At 42.6% G+C, this 17,070-nt stretch overlaps 1 protein-coding gene across 1 annotated transcript in view; it reads right to left on the bottom strand.

Moving 5' to 3' along the window:
* Positions 1-17,070, bottom strand: part of PRPF19 (pre-mRNA processing factor 19) — a 170,848-nt gene that overhangs the window by 104,316 nt on the left and 49,462 nt on the right. The window contains exons 2-3 of the mRNA XM_068257991.1: positions 4,618-4,767; positions 3,367-3,443 (exon numbers count right to left, since the gene is read on the bottom strand). Coding sequence (XP_068114092.1) covers positions 3,367-3,443; positions 4,618-4,767 — 227 coding nt within the window. The remainder of the gene's footprint in view (positions 1-3,366; positions 3,444-4,617; positions 4,768-17,070) is intronic.

Below are 17,070 nucleotides of genomic sequence, written 5' to 3'. Positions count from 1 at the left end.
CCGCTTTAAAGGGGAACTGACCTTAAAATTTGATACTGTAAAAATATCTGATGTTTTACATAATACTGCTTTAATATATAAAAATATATGTTTGCTGTAATACATCTGTTAGTTGTCCTAATTTCTGTTACTGCATTCTAGTGCAGTGTGGAGCCATATGTTGGTTGGCAAGTTTACAGTGCCATTCAGCTGATTTCTACTTCCTCCAGCCCCTCCTTCCTCAAGCAGCTTCTTTCTATCAGTATGCAAATTAGCCTGTGATAGTGTACAGTTACAGTGATGTCATCTGGCACCTGTGTATGAATGTCTGCCTGTGTTTTCAAGCCTGTCATTTTTCTTCTCTGTATTTTGTCTATCCTCTGTAGTTATTCCTCTACTGTCAGTATACCGCACTGGGCACATTTTACACTAGGGAAGGGGGGCCATCCCCGGGGGTTCCATCATGTTTGTCATCACAATATCCCACTATATTTCTGCTGCGCACCAGATTGAGCTTGTTGGCCCTACATCTTCCAGCATGCCTGATTGATACAAGCAACACAAAAATCGGTTGCGTCGTCAATTGGACAAGCTCTTGGTGGCACCAATCTTTATCCCTTTATAATAGTGGAATCAGATGGTCGATTGACTGCCAAGTTTCCAGATGTATGGCCAGCTTTACACAATGCACATATCTAAATCAGTTATGCAATGCAAGTTATCTCCCACACAGGAGACCTAGCAACTTACAATGAATTAAAAAAAATTACCAACGACCACCACATATTACAACAAAAAACAACTCTAAGATTTGTAAGCCAGGATTTATAAGCCAAGATTTGGGCAGCACGGTGGCGCAGTGGATAGCGCTCTCGTCTTGCAGCGCTGGGTCCCCGATTAAAATACCAGCCAGGGCTCTATGTGCATGGAGTTTTTATGTTCTCCCTGTGTCTATGTGGGTTTCCTCCGAGCACTTAGATTTCCTCCCACATCCCAAAAACATATATATGTGCTACACAATACACAGATACATATGACTATGGTAGGGATTAGATTGTGATTAGCCCTTTTGAGGGACAGTTAGTGACAATATACTCTGTACAGCACTGAGTAATACGTTGGTACTTTATAAATACTATAATAGCCCCGGCAATGTCCCTCCTAATAAAGTATGTGCCCAGTGTAACAATACATAACCTGTCCACGGCCTCCGCTTGTTCCTCTGCTGCTCCGGGCGCATTCCCCTCTCCATACACACACACACCCCACGTGGTTTCCTATTAAGAGCGCACGTATGACATCACACTTGTGTCCATACTAGGAAACCACGTGGGGCGCACATGTATGCAGGAGGAATCCCGGAGCAGTGGGGGACAAGCGTAGGTCACAGAGCGGTAATGTATTGTTACACTGGGCACCGAGGGGACATTTACATTAGGAGGCACAGCGTTGGGGTGGCGAGGCGACGCTCAAGGCCTATTCTGGATCAATTTCAACATGAAATTGATCGGGAATCGACCTGTGGTGTATGGGCAGAGGACAGATTCGATAGGAGAGATAGGTCTCTTGGTCGGATCAGCCTATACATCACTAGATGTATGGCTACCATTACACAAACACACATTGTGGACACACGCACACAAACTGTACACAGCACACACATTTTTTTCTCTCTGGCACACACATACACACAGTATGGACACACACACACACACTGGCAGACACGTACAAAAACTGTACACACACTTTCTCTCTCTGGCACACACACACTATGGACACACACAGACACTCTGGCACCCACGTATACACACACTGTGGGCACACATACACATATAGTGTACACACATGCTTTCTGTCTCTGGCACATACACACACACTGAAACTCACACACAAAATGTCAATGACACACACACACACTGTCAACCCCCTCTTCCCTCCTCCCTAGCTCTGGACACAATCAGGCAGTTAAAACAAAGGGGGGGGGGGGAACAACACACTTTACCACCGGCAGCCTCAGCCTTTGAACTTTACTCGAGGGGGGAGAGAGCATTACACACTATCTGTATGGCTGGAGCTGCGGTATCCTGGCTGTTCCCTCTGCCGTGTCTGTCCACTCCAGCCCAGGGAGAAAGCAGCAGAAGCTGCTCTGCATGACTGAGCACAGTTTGTAAACTCCGGAGAGACCCAAGGAGACCAGACAGGAAAAAAGTGCACACAGTCCCTCCTTCCCCCCTCCAGTCGCAGGGGAATGACACATATAAACAGATGCAGGAAGGCAGTGCTGTTATGCGCCCCTGATTCACGGCCAGGGCAGCAGATCGGGCAAGCGGCAGCGCTGTCATGTTGAGCAGGGACAGTTTGGGGGGAGCAGCCACCAGCAGCAGAGCGAGGCCCCTCCCCTGTATGTTGCCCCCCCCCCCGATCCTCAGCTGTAAGCCTCCGGTCCTCTGCTCTTCCCCGCTTCCTGATCAAGTCCTCCTCTCCGTGTCCTTAGCCGCAAGCCTCTTGTATTTCTTCGGTCCACAACACCTCCACCCGGGAACTACAGAAAAAAGCCGCGCTTGCAAATGACGTGACATCACGTGATGCTTCAGGAGGGGAGGAAGCATCGCGAGATATCAGAAGAAGATACACATTTCTAAGACTTAGACATCTCGTAACCTCCTTGGACATGGGAAAGCCTGATATACATAAGGATATACCGGTAGTTAAATTCTTGACATATTGTTTTTTAAAAGGGAAAGGCATGTCTAGGTTTTATAATTTATTAAATGCATACGGAAAAAAAAAAAAAAAAGCAATGGGAGCTAGACTTTGACAAAAGTTTCAAGAAGATAAGTGGTTCAAAGCTATAGTATGGAAAAATAAAGCCTCTAAATGTGTATCCAACTGGAAACTTTTACAAAAGTTACTACTTAGGTGGTACTACACTCCCGCTGTCCTTCATAGATTTTCCCCATTGCCTCAGACAAATGCTGGAAGAGCTGGAGGAAAAATGTAAACATTATGCACATTTGGTGGGTATGCCCATACATTCAACCCTTCTGGAAGAAGGTCTTTATACTTTTGGCTATTGGCCTGAGGAAGCGGGCTTAGACCCGCGAAACGCGTTGCCTGTGCTACCAATAAAATCTTTTGTCTACACAAAGATTTGTCATTGAGGTAAGCAACCTCAAACCTTTTTTCGTTTTTAAACTGTTTTTAAATGATTTTATCTACAATCAGGGCGCCTCTTTCAACCATACAATGTGATTTACACGCTCTTTGTCAATAAAAAGTTGTTTCTAAAAAGTAAAGGGCTGCAGGTTACTTTAAAATGGTATCCTCACCTTCTAAATTTGATAATAACCTTGATACCTAGTAATTACATAATATTCCTAAACTCACCCATTCATCCTGAAGGGACTTTAGTATTGCTGGGATACTTGTTGCCGATGGTGGTTTTGGACGAACAGGGTGAGCAACTATTGAAAATCAAGAAAGACAGGGAATAAAATGTTTTACACAAAGAAGTCGAAGTAGCTGCTTAGTTTATACATATTATGTAAACAGTCCTATCTGTGTCCTGCTGTCCAATATTACATAGTTTATAAATACTTGGGATATTGTAAAGGGAAAAACATATTGCATACAAAAACAGATGTAAGGTTGCCTTTAATTTTTAGAGTTTAGCACACTCTCACTTGAGTAAGGGGTGTACATTTCAAAATTACTCATTTACATTTTTAACAAAACTGATAAAAAAACGTTTCTGAACCATATCCTTCTAGGCATTAAGCTAGCCGCTCTTCAACTACCACACACACACACACACACACACACACACACACACACACACACACACACACACACACACACACACACACACACACACTTTTTCTCTAGCTTCCCCTTCAAGCCCTGTATGTGCAGACTTCCGGAACATAGACCTGCCCTTTACAGAGACCTGCTGTGGCCCTTCCATGGCACTCTGTATCTGTGCTATTAGAGAGTACCATGGCACTCGTCTGCAAGGGCACGGGGCTATGCACTGGAAATTTGCACACACGGGGCTCAGAGAGCAAGTTAGGAAAATAAAAAAACAACATAGATAAAGTCATAACTTTTTAGAATAAACTATAAATGCCATGTTTATTTTAGACTTCAAAATTTTATCAAAGGACACCTGACCCGCACCAATGCTATTGAAGGTAAGCAGAGAAGTATGTCTGTATTTCCACATTCCCTCCAATCTCTGTAATCGCTCCTGACTTTTGGCTAAACTCAAATTTTCAAGTGGCAGATTAATACATTTATGACAGGAGAGGGAATTTAAAATAACACTTGCCAAAAACGGTTCAGTGCTACATATCTTGAGAGTTTTTTTTAACAATTACATTATATCCATACTGATAACAAAGGTGAAACGGCTTTACAAAGGACTTACATGGACATCTTGACAAAAATCAAACATTAATTAAGTACAGAAGTAGTGGTGAGAGAGACACCTGGGGACATAGGTAATGTTATGTAAAAGCTCTTCAGTAGAAAACCAACAAATGTCTCAAATGTCTTATAAATTAAAAAAAAAATATTATAGAAACAGTTATAGGAAGGTAGAGTCACATGATGGATAAGAAAATTAAAATGCTTACTGACCCTTGATATCGATCAACTGTTCTTCACTTAGAGGCTGATTATTCACTGGATCTGTACCATTTTCTGCCAAATACTTTTCAATAAGGCGTCTATCAAAGACATGACCCGACACAGGAGAAACACAAGGGCGGTCTGTGACCTCATTACTAACTGCAAGAAAGAACAAAGAGCATGTAACAGAGCTGGTCAGGTCAACTGTTTCAGTACATTTCATTTAATTATTTTTGCAAGCAAGGATAGGTTTAGGTTGATACAGTCAATCAAAACACAGATCATTTTTCTGTCCTCTTACTAAAGATACTAAAGATAAATACTAAAGATACTAAAGATAAATTTTAGTTTTAAATATTTGCAACAGTGAGTGACACTTCACTCTCACTAGGACCAAGCAATATGGTGATTGCAAAACCATCAAGGCTATTAAATTTGCATGAGGGCTCAAACCCCCTAGCAGCATTTTCTAAGTGTTAGTGATTTGAAAAGCTCTTGCTAATACAATGCTATGGGGGATTTTTATAAAATCTCATCGCTCAAGTGGGATCACACCCATAGCATTACATTACCAAGAGCTTTTCAAATCACAAAGCACTCTGAAAAGCGCTCCTAGTAAGTTCCAGGCCTGAGATTGCAGAGATGTAACTGAAGCAGGAGACATCACAGTAGGCAAGCAACGGCAGTGGTCAAAATCTGCCTTTCCCAGTGGCCAACTCTTTTATTTATGAGCAGGGCTGTGGAGTCTGAGTCGAAGCAATTTTGGGTACCTGGAGTCGGAGTCGGGAAAAAATGCACCGACTCCGATTCCTAATTAATTTAAGCTGTAATTAAAATAGAAAATGATAAAATGTTCTATTTCTCAGATAATAGTCATCATAAATAATTTATACATACAGTAATAGCTGTGCTTAATCCACAAAAATGAAATAAACCAATCAAAACCCTATGTTAGTTACCTGGTAACTTCATTTTTAGTAACCTCCAGGACAGGTCCACCATGAGACGACATAGGCTCCTCCCAGGAACAGGAAACGTCCAATTGAGTACTCTATAAATTTTATCAGACACCCTCACTCGCCAGTATAACACAAGAACTGTTCTTTAGGTAACACCAAGGGTGTCATTCATATATATATATATATATATATATATATATATATATATATATATATATATATATATATATATATATATATATATATATATATATATATATATATATATATATATATATCCCTTAAGTAGGGTGGGTTACGGACCTGTCCTGGAGGTTACTAAAAATGAAGTTACCAGGTAACTAACATAGGGTTTTTCCAGTAACCTCCAGGACAGGTCCACCATGAGAAGATGGGCAAGAATCTTACCATTTAGGGTGGGTTAGCTGCCTGCAGAACTTTTCTTCCAAAGGATTGCTGTCTTGCAGACATCAGATTCACCCTGTAATGTCTTGAGAAGGTGCCAAGGCTTGACCACGTAGCTGCTCTACAGATTTCCTCCGGCGTAGCGCCCGCTCTTTAGGCCCATGACGTAGCTGTTGCCCTAGTAGAATGGGCTCTTACAACCCCTGATAAGTTTGACCCTGTCAACTTATAAGCCTCCTCTATACATAATCTTATCCACTTTGCTATTGTTCTTTTAGACATCTTCATGCCTTAGAAGACCCTATAGTATTTATAAATAAAGCTCTAGATCTTCTAATATCTGCTACTGCTTCTAAATAATTTATCAAACATCTTCTGACATCCAATGATGGTTCTGTATTATAAGAAGGTAACGTAATCTCCTGAGATCTGTGAAACCTCGTAGATACTTTCGGTAGAAATTCTTCACATGTCTTCAGAATCACCTTATCATTGTAGATAGTGCAGAATGGTTCATCGCAACATAAAGCTTCCATCTCACTTACTCTTCTGGCTGACGTAATTGCTATTAAGAATATCGTTTTCATTGTTAATAACTTCAATGATATATCTGACAATGGTTCAAAGGGCTCTTTCTTCAACACCCCCAAGACTAAGGATAAATCCCAGGTAGGGATCTTCCTAACAATCAATGGTCTCTTCCTCTCTATAGATCTAAAAAATTGAATGAGAAGAGGATCCTCTGCTAACTTAACATCTAAAAATGTTGACAATGCCGCCACTTGGACTTTCATAGTACTAAGGGCTAAGTTCTTCTCCATTCCATCCTGCAGAAATTCCAAAACCATAGGAATAGTATCACCTGAAAACCCTGACTGTTTCTGCCACATATTGAACGTCTTCCAATATTTTAGATATATCTTACGAGTTATATTCTTTCTACAGTCTAATATTGTCGTAATTACTCTCTCTGAAAGACCCCTTTTTCTCAGAGGAGACCTCTCAGAAGCCAAGCGGACAGGTTTAGATTTGGAATGCAACCTGGGCCTCTTCTTGACTTCAAGATCACTGATTCCTTTTGTGGAATCCTCCATGGACCGTCCAATCTCATCTTTAGAAGTATTGGATACCAACTTCTTCTTGGCCAGTCTGGTGTTCTCATGATCACCGTAGTCCTTGACTGTATCAACTTCTGTAACACCCGAGGTATTAACTGAATCGGAGGAAATGCATACGCCTTGTTGAATACCCATTTCTGGCTCAGTGCATCCACTGCCTCTGCCCCCTCTCTGGGATTTAGTGAATAAAATCTTTTGCATTTTGTGTTTTGTCTGTTCGCGAATAGGTCTATTTGAGGACGACCCCACTTCCTGACTAATACTCTGAATATCCTGTTTGATATCTCCAACTCTGTATTCGATAGTCTGTGTCTGCTTAGAAAATCCGCCATGTTGTTCAAAGATCCCTTTAGATGAATTGCTGATAACGATAGGAGATTCTCTTCTGCTAACATCAATATTTCCATCGAGAGCTCTAGAAGCTTTTTTGATCTCGTTCCTCCCTGACGATTTATGTATGCCACAGCTGTGGTATTGTCTGTCCTGATCTGAACATGCTGTCCCCTTAATAGATGTAATGACTGCATCAGAGATTCTTTTATTGCTCTTAGTTCCCTGTAATTTGAGGACTGGTTTCTTACTGTTCTTGTCCAAAGACCCTGAAGAATTCTTCCCTCTAAATGTGCACCCCATCCTAGTAGGCTTGCATCTGTAGTCACCACCTTCTGTGTGGGATAACTCCATAATCTTCCCTCTGTGAGGACCTTCTCTGTCAACCACCATTCTAGTGACTTTAGAACTAGTTCCGGTAACGTTAATGTCTTCTCTAGATCCTCCTGTTTCTTGCTCCAGTTCTCCATCATCCAGAACTGTAGGTTTCTCGTGTGCATTAGAGCCCACTGAACAGCTGGAGAAGTTGATGTTAGAAATCCTAATACCTTCATGATTTCTCTTATTGACATGGTTGGATCTGCCTTGCAATCTACTATAATTCTTTTTGTCTTTAATACTTTTTCTTCCGTCAGATAAAGTCTCTGTGTCTGTGAGTCTATCAAGACTCCTAGAAATTGTATTCTTGATGTTGGTTGAAGAACTGACTTGTCCCAGTTTATGATCCATCCCAGATTCTGTAACTGCTCTAGAACCGTCTCTGTGTGATCCTCTGCCCGTTTGTTCGACTCTGCCACAATCAGAAGGTCGTCCAGATAAGGGATAACTAGAATCCCCTTTGTGTGAAAGTCTTTTATTACCTCTCCCATTACTTTTGAAAATATTCGGGGGAGCTGACGATATTCCAAACGGTAGGACCTTGAATTGAAAGTGCTGAACTAGTTTCTTTTTCTTTACCGCAAATCTTAGGAATTTCTGGGACGAGTCTCTTACTGGGATGTGCCAGTATGCATCCCTTAGGTCGATATTTGTCATTACACATCCTGGGGTCAGTAAGTTTCTTACAGAAAAAAATCGATTCCATCCTGAATCTTAGATAAGATACAAAGGGATTTAAAGGCTTTAGATTGAGTATTAACCTGAACTTCCCCGTCGGTTTTCTTACCAGGAAAATCGTCGAGTAAAATCCTTTGTGTTCCTGACTCTTTGGAACAGGGACCACTACCTCTTCCTTCACCATATTCTCTATGCTGTTTACCAACGCGAATCTCCTTTCCTTGTCTCTTGGAAGAGGAGTCGCCACAAATCTTTTTCTTGGAAATGATTGAAACTGAATTTTGTATCCCTGTCTTACCAGATTGAGAATGAAATCGTTTTTTGTTATTTTTGACCATTGGAAATAGTACTGCATTAGCCGACCCCCAACTCTTCCTTTGGCGTCACTTCTTTTCTTTATTGTCTGTGTTACGAAAAAGAAAATTCCTTCTCGCTCCTTCCTTATTAATGGCCCAGGGTTTCTTTCTCTGTTGAAACTTATCCCTATTATCCTGCCAGTTTCTCCTGAAAAATCTTTTGTTCTGAATAAACTTCTTTTTCTTCGGAAACCCTTTCTTCCTATCGGAAGTTCTCTCCAATATTTCATCCAGCTGGGCTCCGAACAGCAGTTCTCCATCAAAAGGTATATTACACACCCTAGCTTTGGAGGCCTGACTTCCATCCCAGTTTTTTATCCAGAGATTACGTCTGGCCGTATTAATTAATGCACTTGTTCTAGCATTTACTCTAATATTTTCTGCTGCAGCATCCGTAATATAATCTGTAGCCTTGGCTACAACCTCTAATGATTCTAAAATTTCTTTTTTAGATGCCCCCCTCAACATTTTCCTGAACCTTCTTTACCCAAAGGGCTAATACTCTTGAAACACAAGTCGTAGCTGCCGCAGGTCTAAAGTTAGCTCCAGCTGAAGACCAGGCCTTCTTTAAAGCAAATTCGACTCTCTTATCTTGTGGGTCCTTGAGGTATCCCAGATCCTCAAATGCTAACTCGTTGTCCTTATTCACTTGTGAGAAAGCTGCATCTAATCTGGGGCATCGATCCCATGTCTTTATATCCCCCTCTGAAAATGGAAATCTTTTAACAAACCCTTTGGACATGAATAATTTCCTATCCCGAAATTTCCATTGACTCATTATAGTATTCTTAGTGGATTTGTGAACAGGGAATGTCAGTGGTTCTGATGGCTCCATTCCCTGATATAATTTATCATGAATTGATATTTCTTCCGTCTTTTTGGGTTCTATTTTAAGAGTGTTATTAATAGCTAAAATGAGTTCATCCGTCTCATCCGCTGGAAATCTGAATCTAGAAACCTTCTTAAGATCCGACTGACTTTCCACACTCCTTACTGAGGATGCATCAGACTCATCATCATCTCCTTCATTATCCTCATCCTCTTCCATAGCTTCCTCTTCTGATGAAGAGATCACTCTTCTTTTATTTGATTTACTTTTATGTTTACCCGGTTGTTCTGGCTGTATCGGATCAGAACTATGCTCAGGTGCTGTACCAGCCGCTGTGCCAGCTGATGCTGTAACTACTTCCACTGCCGGATTCACAGCCTCTGATAGAGCTTCTTTCAAGGATTTAATTGTATCTGTCATCTCTTGTTTCATCACTGATCTGATTTCTTCCTGTAATGTGCCTGACTGTTCCTGAACTAACTTCACTAGGCAAGGTTGACAAAACTGTCTGGCATAATTATGGGCAAGCTTTGTGTCACAGAGCGGGCACCGCCTTCTTGGCCTTGAAGGGTCAGTAGCTTCTGTGCCCTACAATAAACATATAAAAAAAACACAGTGTCACCTAAAGTCCTCTACAGAAGAAGGACACCCAGGTGCATATACCTCTAATAGTGATAATACAGCCATCACCCAGACAAGGCATCCATGATTGTGTAGTTAGAATATGTACTAACTATACATAATAGATAGACTAAAAGATCTCCATCAATCTATTTAGTACTTCCAGACAGAATATACAATACTAATCTGTATATAACAACATCTGTAAAAATACCCCACAGCAGACTATAATATGCGAATAGCAGAATCCATGCTTATAAAATAATTGCAATCAACTATAATCACGGAATTCAGACATCTGCCAGATACATAATAACTAATAATATGTCAATGAACAGACCTCAGAAAAGACGCTAAGCAGACAACCCGCGTATACTGCTATACTGATAGTGCTATGTATACACTCTGTATATAAACAGACCTCAGCATAGATGCGGCGTACTAGCGTATGGCTCATACCATAAAGGTCACCAAGCCTCCGCCAATCTCACCTTTCCCGGTTCCTGCTTAGCGTCCATCCCGCTCCGCTCTCCAAACGAAATGCCGAGCCATGCGGGTTTCCGGCGTCTCTAAACCCTCGCGACCGGAAGTGACGTCACGTAAGGGCGGAAGTCCAACGTCCGGGCGCCGCCATTGTGGGCAACATCCAGCCAACCCTCCGGAGGCTCAGGACCACTCACTCCGTCACTTCCGGCGCGACCAACGGCCTCCGCCACGCGGGGAGTCACAGACGCCGCATGCTGTGCCCGGATCCACCTCATCCAGGGTAGCCGAGACAGTCTCTGGAGGAGGTAAGAAGAAATCAGCTCCTCCAACCGGATCCAAACTCCTCTCCAGGCAGGTCCACCATACGCCGCCAACCCAGTCCCTGGCACACCTGGCCTGACAGACCGGCGAGCGACATAGAGCACTCTTGTTCCCTGGAACAGGAAACGTCAACTGGCGAGTGAGGGTGTCTGATAAAATTTATAGAGTACTCAATTGGACGTTTCCTGTTCCTGGGAGGAGCCTATGTCGTCTCATGGTGGACCTGTCCTGAAGGTTACTGGAAAAAGATAGTTACTTGTGCGGCTTCAATAAAGCAGTCACCGTATTTTTAAAGTCAGATACACATATCTGATTGTGACTGTATATATGAGGTGTGCAAAGGAATCTTTTATATATACTAAATAACATCTATGCTGTAAGAATAAATCCTGATATGTAGCTGTGTCACTAATAGAGATGGTCAATGAGATGGAAACAATTCTGCGTTGAAGCTGGTTTACGCACTCCTTTTGCTCATGAAATCAAATAATATGATATGTTGTTAAAATTTGGTTTGGCGACTATGAATTAAAGGGAACCTGAGACGGATGAAAAGAAAAGTTTTATACATACCTGGGGCTTCCTCTAGCCCCCTTCTGGCTAATCCAGTCGCTGTCCTCCTCCGCCATCTGGATCTTCTGCTATGAGTCCTGGTAATTAAGCCAGTCAGCGAAGTCCGGCCGTGTGCCCCTCCCACAGCCAGGAACATTCTGCACCTGCGCAATAGTGCTGCGCAGGTGTAGTACGCTCCTAGCAGCAGAGTGTGTGTATGCGCTCTGCGCCCAACTGGCTCAAGTACCTGGATCCATAGCAGAAGATCCAGGTGGCAGAGGAGGACAGCGAGAGACTGATTAGCCTGAAGGGTTGGAGGAAGCCCCGGGTATGTATAAAACTTTAATTTCTTGTGTCTCAGGTTTACTATACTCTACATATGCACTCCCCACAGAGCTGCAGGGAATCCACTGAGAATGTTGTGCACATTGAACACAGAGGTGTTGTCCATCACCCATAAACCTGGTTCAGATTGTACATGAAGAATGTGTAATAGAAGAAACCCCACATTCTCCACATGTACCCGCAGTTACATTGCCTAGGGCCTGATAGATGTTCTTTGTTCCTGTCTGTACCTTCTACAAGTACTCTTACCAAGGACAAGTTTTAGTCTATGACGAAAGGAAATAAATATGGCAGTCTACATATCCTTTTCACTTCAGTTGTCTTTTAAACTTCCTAAGTGTTGGCAGGTAAGAGATAAATTTCATTTTACATACTTTCAAACAACAAGATTGTAATATGCAAATTAGAGGAGTCGGAGTCGGTGGAATCCTAAACTGAGGAGTCGGAGGACTTTTGTACCGACTCCACAGCCCTGCTTATGACGGTCTTTAAAGTGAACCTGAGGAGAAAATAAACTGATGAGATCAATAATTGTATTTATCCTCCTACCCCTAAAAATGACTTTAGATATCCCAGGATTTTATTTTATATTTAAACATTTAGAAAGTAGATTGAATGTTTTGTTGTCTCCACTCAGTTGCAGTCTATTAAGTGTCCCTAAATGAAAATACATGAACTATTGACCCTTTTCTCTCTTCCTCTACTCTCAGAAACATGTAGAAAAAAATATATTCTGCCAGGAAAACGTTTATGGCTGTAATTTGCTTATCAGTGAGTTTACTATATTCCTGACAAGGTACTGAAAAGGCAGAAGCTGTCACTTTCATCCTTAAAAAAAAAAATAACTCTTTCAAGCAGCAAAATAAAACAAGTAAAAAAGCCTGGTTAATAATATGTTTAGTACTATACATACACATGTTTATCTCATGTCACATGTCACCATGGTTACACTTTAAAAAGTATAAACATTTCTGTGAAGAAAAAAAATCCCTCTTGTACAACTACAAATGTAAAATAATCCCTGTAAAAGCAGTTTACCTGCTCGCTGCTGCCGTTTCAGCTTACATTAGGTGACTAGACTTGGGTACTGAAATAAAGAGATATTTGGTATGTCTGCAGACAAGCTGTGAACAGGAATTTGGAATTTTGATATCCTTCTACATTTTAATACTTCAATACTTTGATATCCTTCTACATTTTAATACTAATAAGCCCAAAAATGTGTTAAGCCCACTGCTGAAGCAGAAAACGCAACTTTTGCAAGTTCCAATTATATATAGAATTTTTTTTACCACACCTCTCAGCAAGGCTTTTATTCTTTATAAAGTTTTTCCTTAAAAAGGATTTAAACGGTGATGCTGGCCAGCTTCCCTGCTCGTTACACAGTTTTTGGGCAGTTGGACAGAGCAACTGCCAATCACTAAGTGCTTTAGAAAATAAATCAATCCCTGAGAATCCCCCATAAAGAGATGGACTAATCCAAAACCTGTCGCTTCTGTCAGATTTCTACTACCTACTGTAAGTGACAGCAACATAGGAGAAAAGTAATTTATGGCTCATTTTACTCTGGAAAAAAAAAAATGTACTTATTTGTATATGTTTGCACATATTTTAAATTTTACAATTTTTCGCCATAGTGCCCCTTTAGGGCCTCTTTCCCAGTGGTACGGTGCGTTTGATGTGAAGTTAAGGTCGCATAACGTGCCCTCAATGCGTGAAAGACTATCTTGGATGTTATAGTACATTCTTTAGCCCTGTGTTTGGTGCGCCGTTTTCGTCGCATAGTGATGGAACGAAAACGGTGCATGCGTTACCTAAAAAACAAAAAAAAAAACATTACTGAGCATGTGCAACACACACAACGCAGCAGATTTATTGCTAAACGCACAGCATGCATCACCTTCTAAATATTGTTACACGTTACACACAAAGCAACGTGTGCACTGTGAATGTTGCACAGACTTAATATTGCTGTGCGTTAAAACATTTTCTAACGTGCGACTTTGAAGAGACACTTAGGCCAGAAAAAAAAAAAAAAATGAGAGTTTTACTCATCTGGGGCTTCCACCAGCCCCCTGCAGCAGTCCTGTGCCCTCGTAGCCACTCACTAATCCTCTGGTCCCCCGCTGCCAGCTAGTTTCGTTTTTGCCGACAGGCCCGTCAGGACTGGCCACGCGTAGCTTTTTCTGCATTTCCGACTGTAATTAGCGCTATTGCGGGCCGCAACGCGTACAAAAATACTAACGCATAGATATGCAGCAACGCGTATTTTTGTACGCGTTGCGGCCCGCAATAGCGCTAATTACAGTCGGGAATGCGGAAAAAGCTACACGTGGCCAGGCCTGACGGGTCTGTCGGCAAAAACGAAACTAGCTGGCAGTGAGGGACCAGAGGCTTAGCGAGTGGCTGCGAGGGCACAGGTCTGCTGCAGGGGGCTGGTAGAAGCCCCAGGTGAGTAAAATTCATTTTTTTTTTCTGGTTTAATGTTCACTTTAACGTCGCACTGTGAAAGAGGCCTAAAGTTACTTTTATTCAACCAGCTAGTCATTTTTTGATGGAAAAGGACATAGGTGTCTCCCAAAAGATAATAAGACGATGTACAAATGGCAATATTGTGGAAAAAAAATTCTCAGCTTTAAATTTACATTTGAGCAAAAAGTGTCCAGTCCAAAATTATTCATACCTATCAGAAACTGTCACAGTCTGGGGGAAAATCCAAAATTCTATACCATTCCAAATAGTCTAAGCTGTTCTAAAGCATCCTAAAGTGACATCTGTGCTGGCCAGGAAGACAGTAAGAGAGGTGAAAAAGAATCCAAGGATCACCACCAAGGCCATCCTGGTGAATATGGGCTTTGCTGGTGGCAATGTGGCAAGGAACACTTATCTTTCAGTTTTCTGCACATGTTTTTGTGCGTACTTTTTCTGCACACCAAGTGTGTTTCTATGCAGGAAAACGTGCCCTTTTTTTTTATCACAGCAGCTCATGTAATTGATAGAGACAACTGACAAAATGTGCAGAGTCATCATGCAGAATGTCAGTTTTTTTTTCTGCGCGCGAACAACATATTAAGTCACGTGTGTTTCCTGCCTCAAGGCTGAAAATGTACACTGCTTAGTTCCACAAAGGCCTAAACGATTTATTGTTTTTGCATCGAAATCACGATCACGGAAACGGCGATTCCGTGATCGTCAGAGCAGCGATTTTTTTCGATATCTTGCGCCCTCCTGCTGTGCATTCCAAGTAGCAGCGGCTCATCGGCTCTTTTTCCCCAGCAATGGCTCACTATCACTCCTTTCTCCCGCTGTGCGCCGCTTCCTCCTCCTACGTCATCGGCTCTCTTGCCCTCCTACTCTGCCTAGCGTGTCATGAGGTGGGCGGGCGCCGCACGACAGACTCCACCTAGCGTGTCATGAGGGGGCGGGTGCCGCACGACAGACTCCACCTGCAGGCTCTCACTCGTTTCCCTCTGCCTTCAACAGTGCTCACAGCGCGTCATCAGCTGGGCGGGCGGCAGACGCTGCCCGCAGGGTCTTACTTGTTTTCCCTCTCCCTCCAGTGCACCTAGCTTGTCATCAGCTCTCACACTCACTCCAGCTGGGCCTGTAACTCAAAAAAAGTATGGCCAGTAATCAAATCTTTATGCTTGGAAATGGGAAATGGAATTATCACAACTCCGCCTCCTTTGCACAGCAGAATTCTGATTGAGATAAACAGCATGGTGATCTCACTGATCTGTGCAAAGCTGTTGTGTGCTAGCCTGGCCTGCTGGACACTGTGCATTTGATAAAGGGGCTGAGTGAGCGGACTCTGATTAATCCTAAAATGGTTTGTTTCAGGCTTGATAACTGGCCGAATACATGGTGTGCATTGTGAACTTAGTACGAAAGCTTTATTTTAAGAAAATAGTGAATTGAATCGAAATCGCAATTTGACAGAAATCGTGCGCTTCAATCTTTTCCTAAAATCGTTCAGGCCTAGTTCCACAGAAGCAAACCAAGGACAACGCCACTTCTCCAGATTAGGCACACATAAGCTCGCTTAGCCTTTGCAAATGCTCATCTGGACAAAGAAGAAGCCATCTGTGTTATAGTCAGATGAAACAAAAATGTTATTGTTTGGTCACAATAATGTTTCCTTCATTTGTCGTAATAAAGGAGACGCCTTCAATGCAAAGAACACCATCCCCACTGTCAAACATTGTGGTGGAAACCTAATGCTGGATACACACGGTGCGTTCCCGCACTCGATTCCCGATCACGACCTGATGATTGTTAGGTCAATTCTCATGTAAAGTATGCCGAATCGACAATCTATCGAAACGCAAATCGGACATGTCGGAAATAATCGAGCGGCCGGGAAATCTAGTGCGGGAACGCACCGTGTGTATCCAGCATAATGCTTTAGGGGTGTTTTTCAGCCAATGGACCAGGGAACCTAATCACAGTAAATGGCACCATGAAAAAAGAGCAATACATGAGGACTCAACAGTCTGCACAGAAACTTGAACTTGGGCACCAGTGGACATTTCAGCATGACAATGGCCCAAAACACCCTGCTTAAGTGGTGAAGAAATGGTTAGCAGACAACATTAACGTTTGAGTCCTGACTTGAATCCAATTGCGAATCTGTGGAGGGAGCTTAAAGGAGTCATCAGGGGGACATGAGGACAATAAGTGCTACTTACCCAGCCCCAAGCTCCCAGCATGTCCCTCGCTGCAGCTCCGCGGTGAGCAGTTCGCCTGTGAAGCTTCCCGGCGATGACGTCAGGCCGACCAGGACCGGAGCGTACCGCGCAGTAGTTCTGCGCCTGCGCAGTATGCTCCTGTCCACGTGACGGTGAATGACGTCATCGCCGGTGACCGGGAAGCTTCACAGGCTAACAGCTCACCGCGAAGCTGCGAGGGACATGCTGGGAGCTTGGGGCTGGACAAAGCCCTGGGTAAGTAGCACTTATTGTCCTCATATCCCCCTGATGACTCCTTTAAGCTCCCTCCACAAATTCGCAATTGGATTCAAGTCAGGACTCCAAAACGTTAATGTTGTTGTCTGCTAACCATTTCTTCACCACTTAAGCTGTGTG

The sequence above is a fragment of the Hyperolius riggenbachi genome, chromosome 10 (assembly GCF_040937935.1).
Source record: "Hyperolius riggenbachi isolate aHypRig1 chromosome 10, aHypRig1.pri, whole genome shotgun sequence".
Classification (NCBI taxonomy): domain Eukaryota; kingdom Metazoa; phylum Chordata; class Amphibia; order Anura; family Hyperoliidae; genus Hyperolius; species Hyperolius riggenbachi.
Note: the sequence above shows the minus strand (reverse complement) of the source record. Positions and strands in the feature narration are given on the sequence as shown.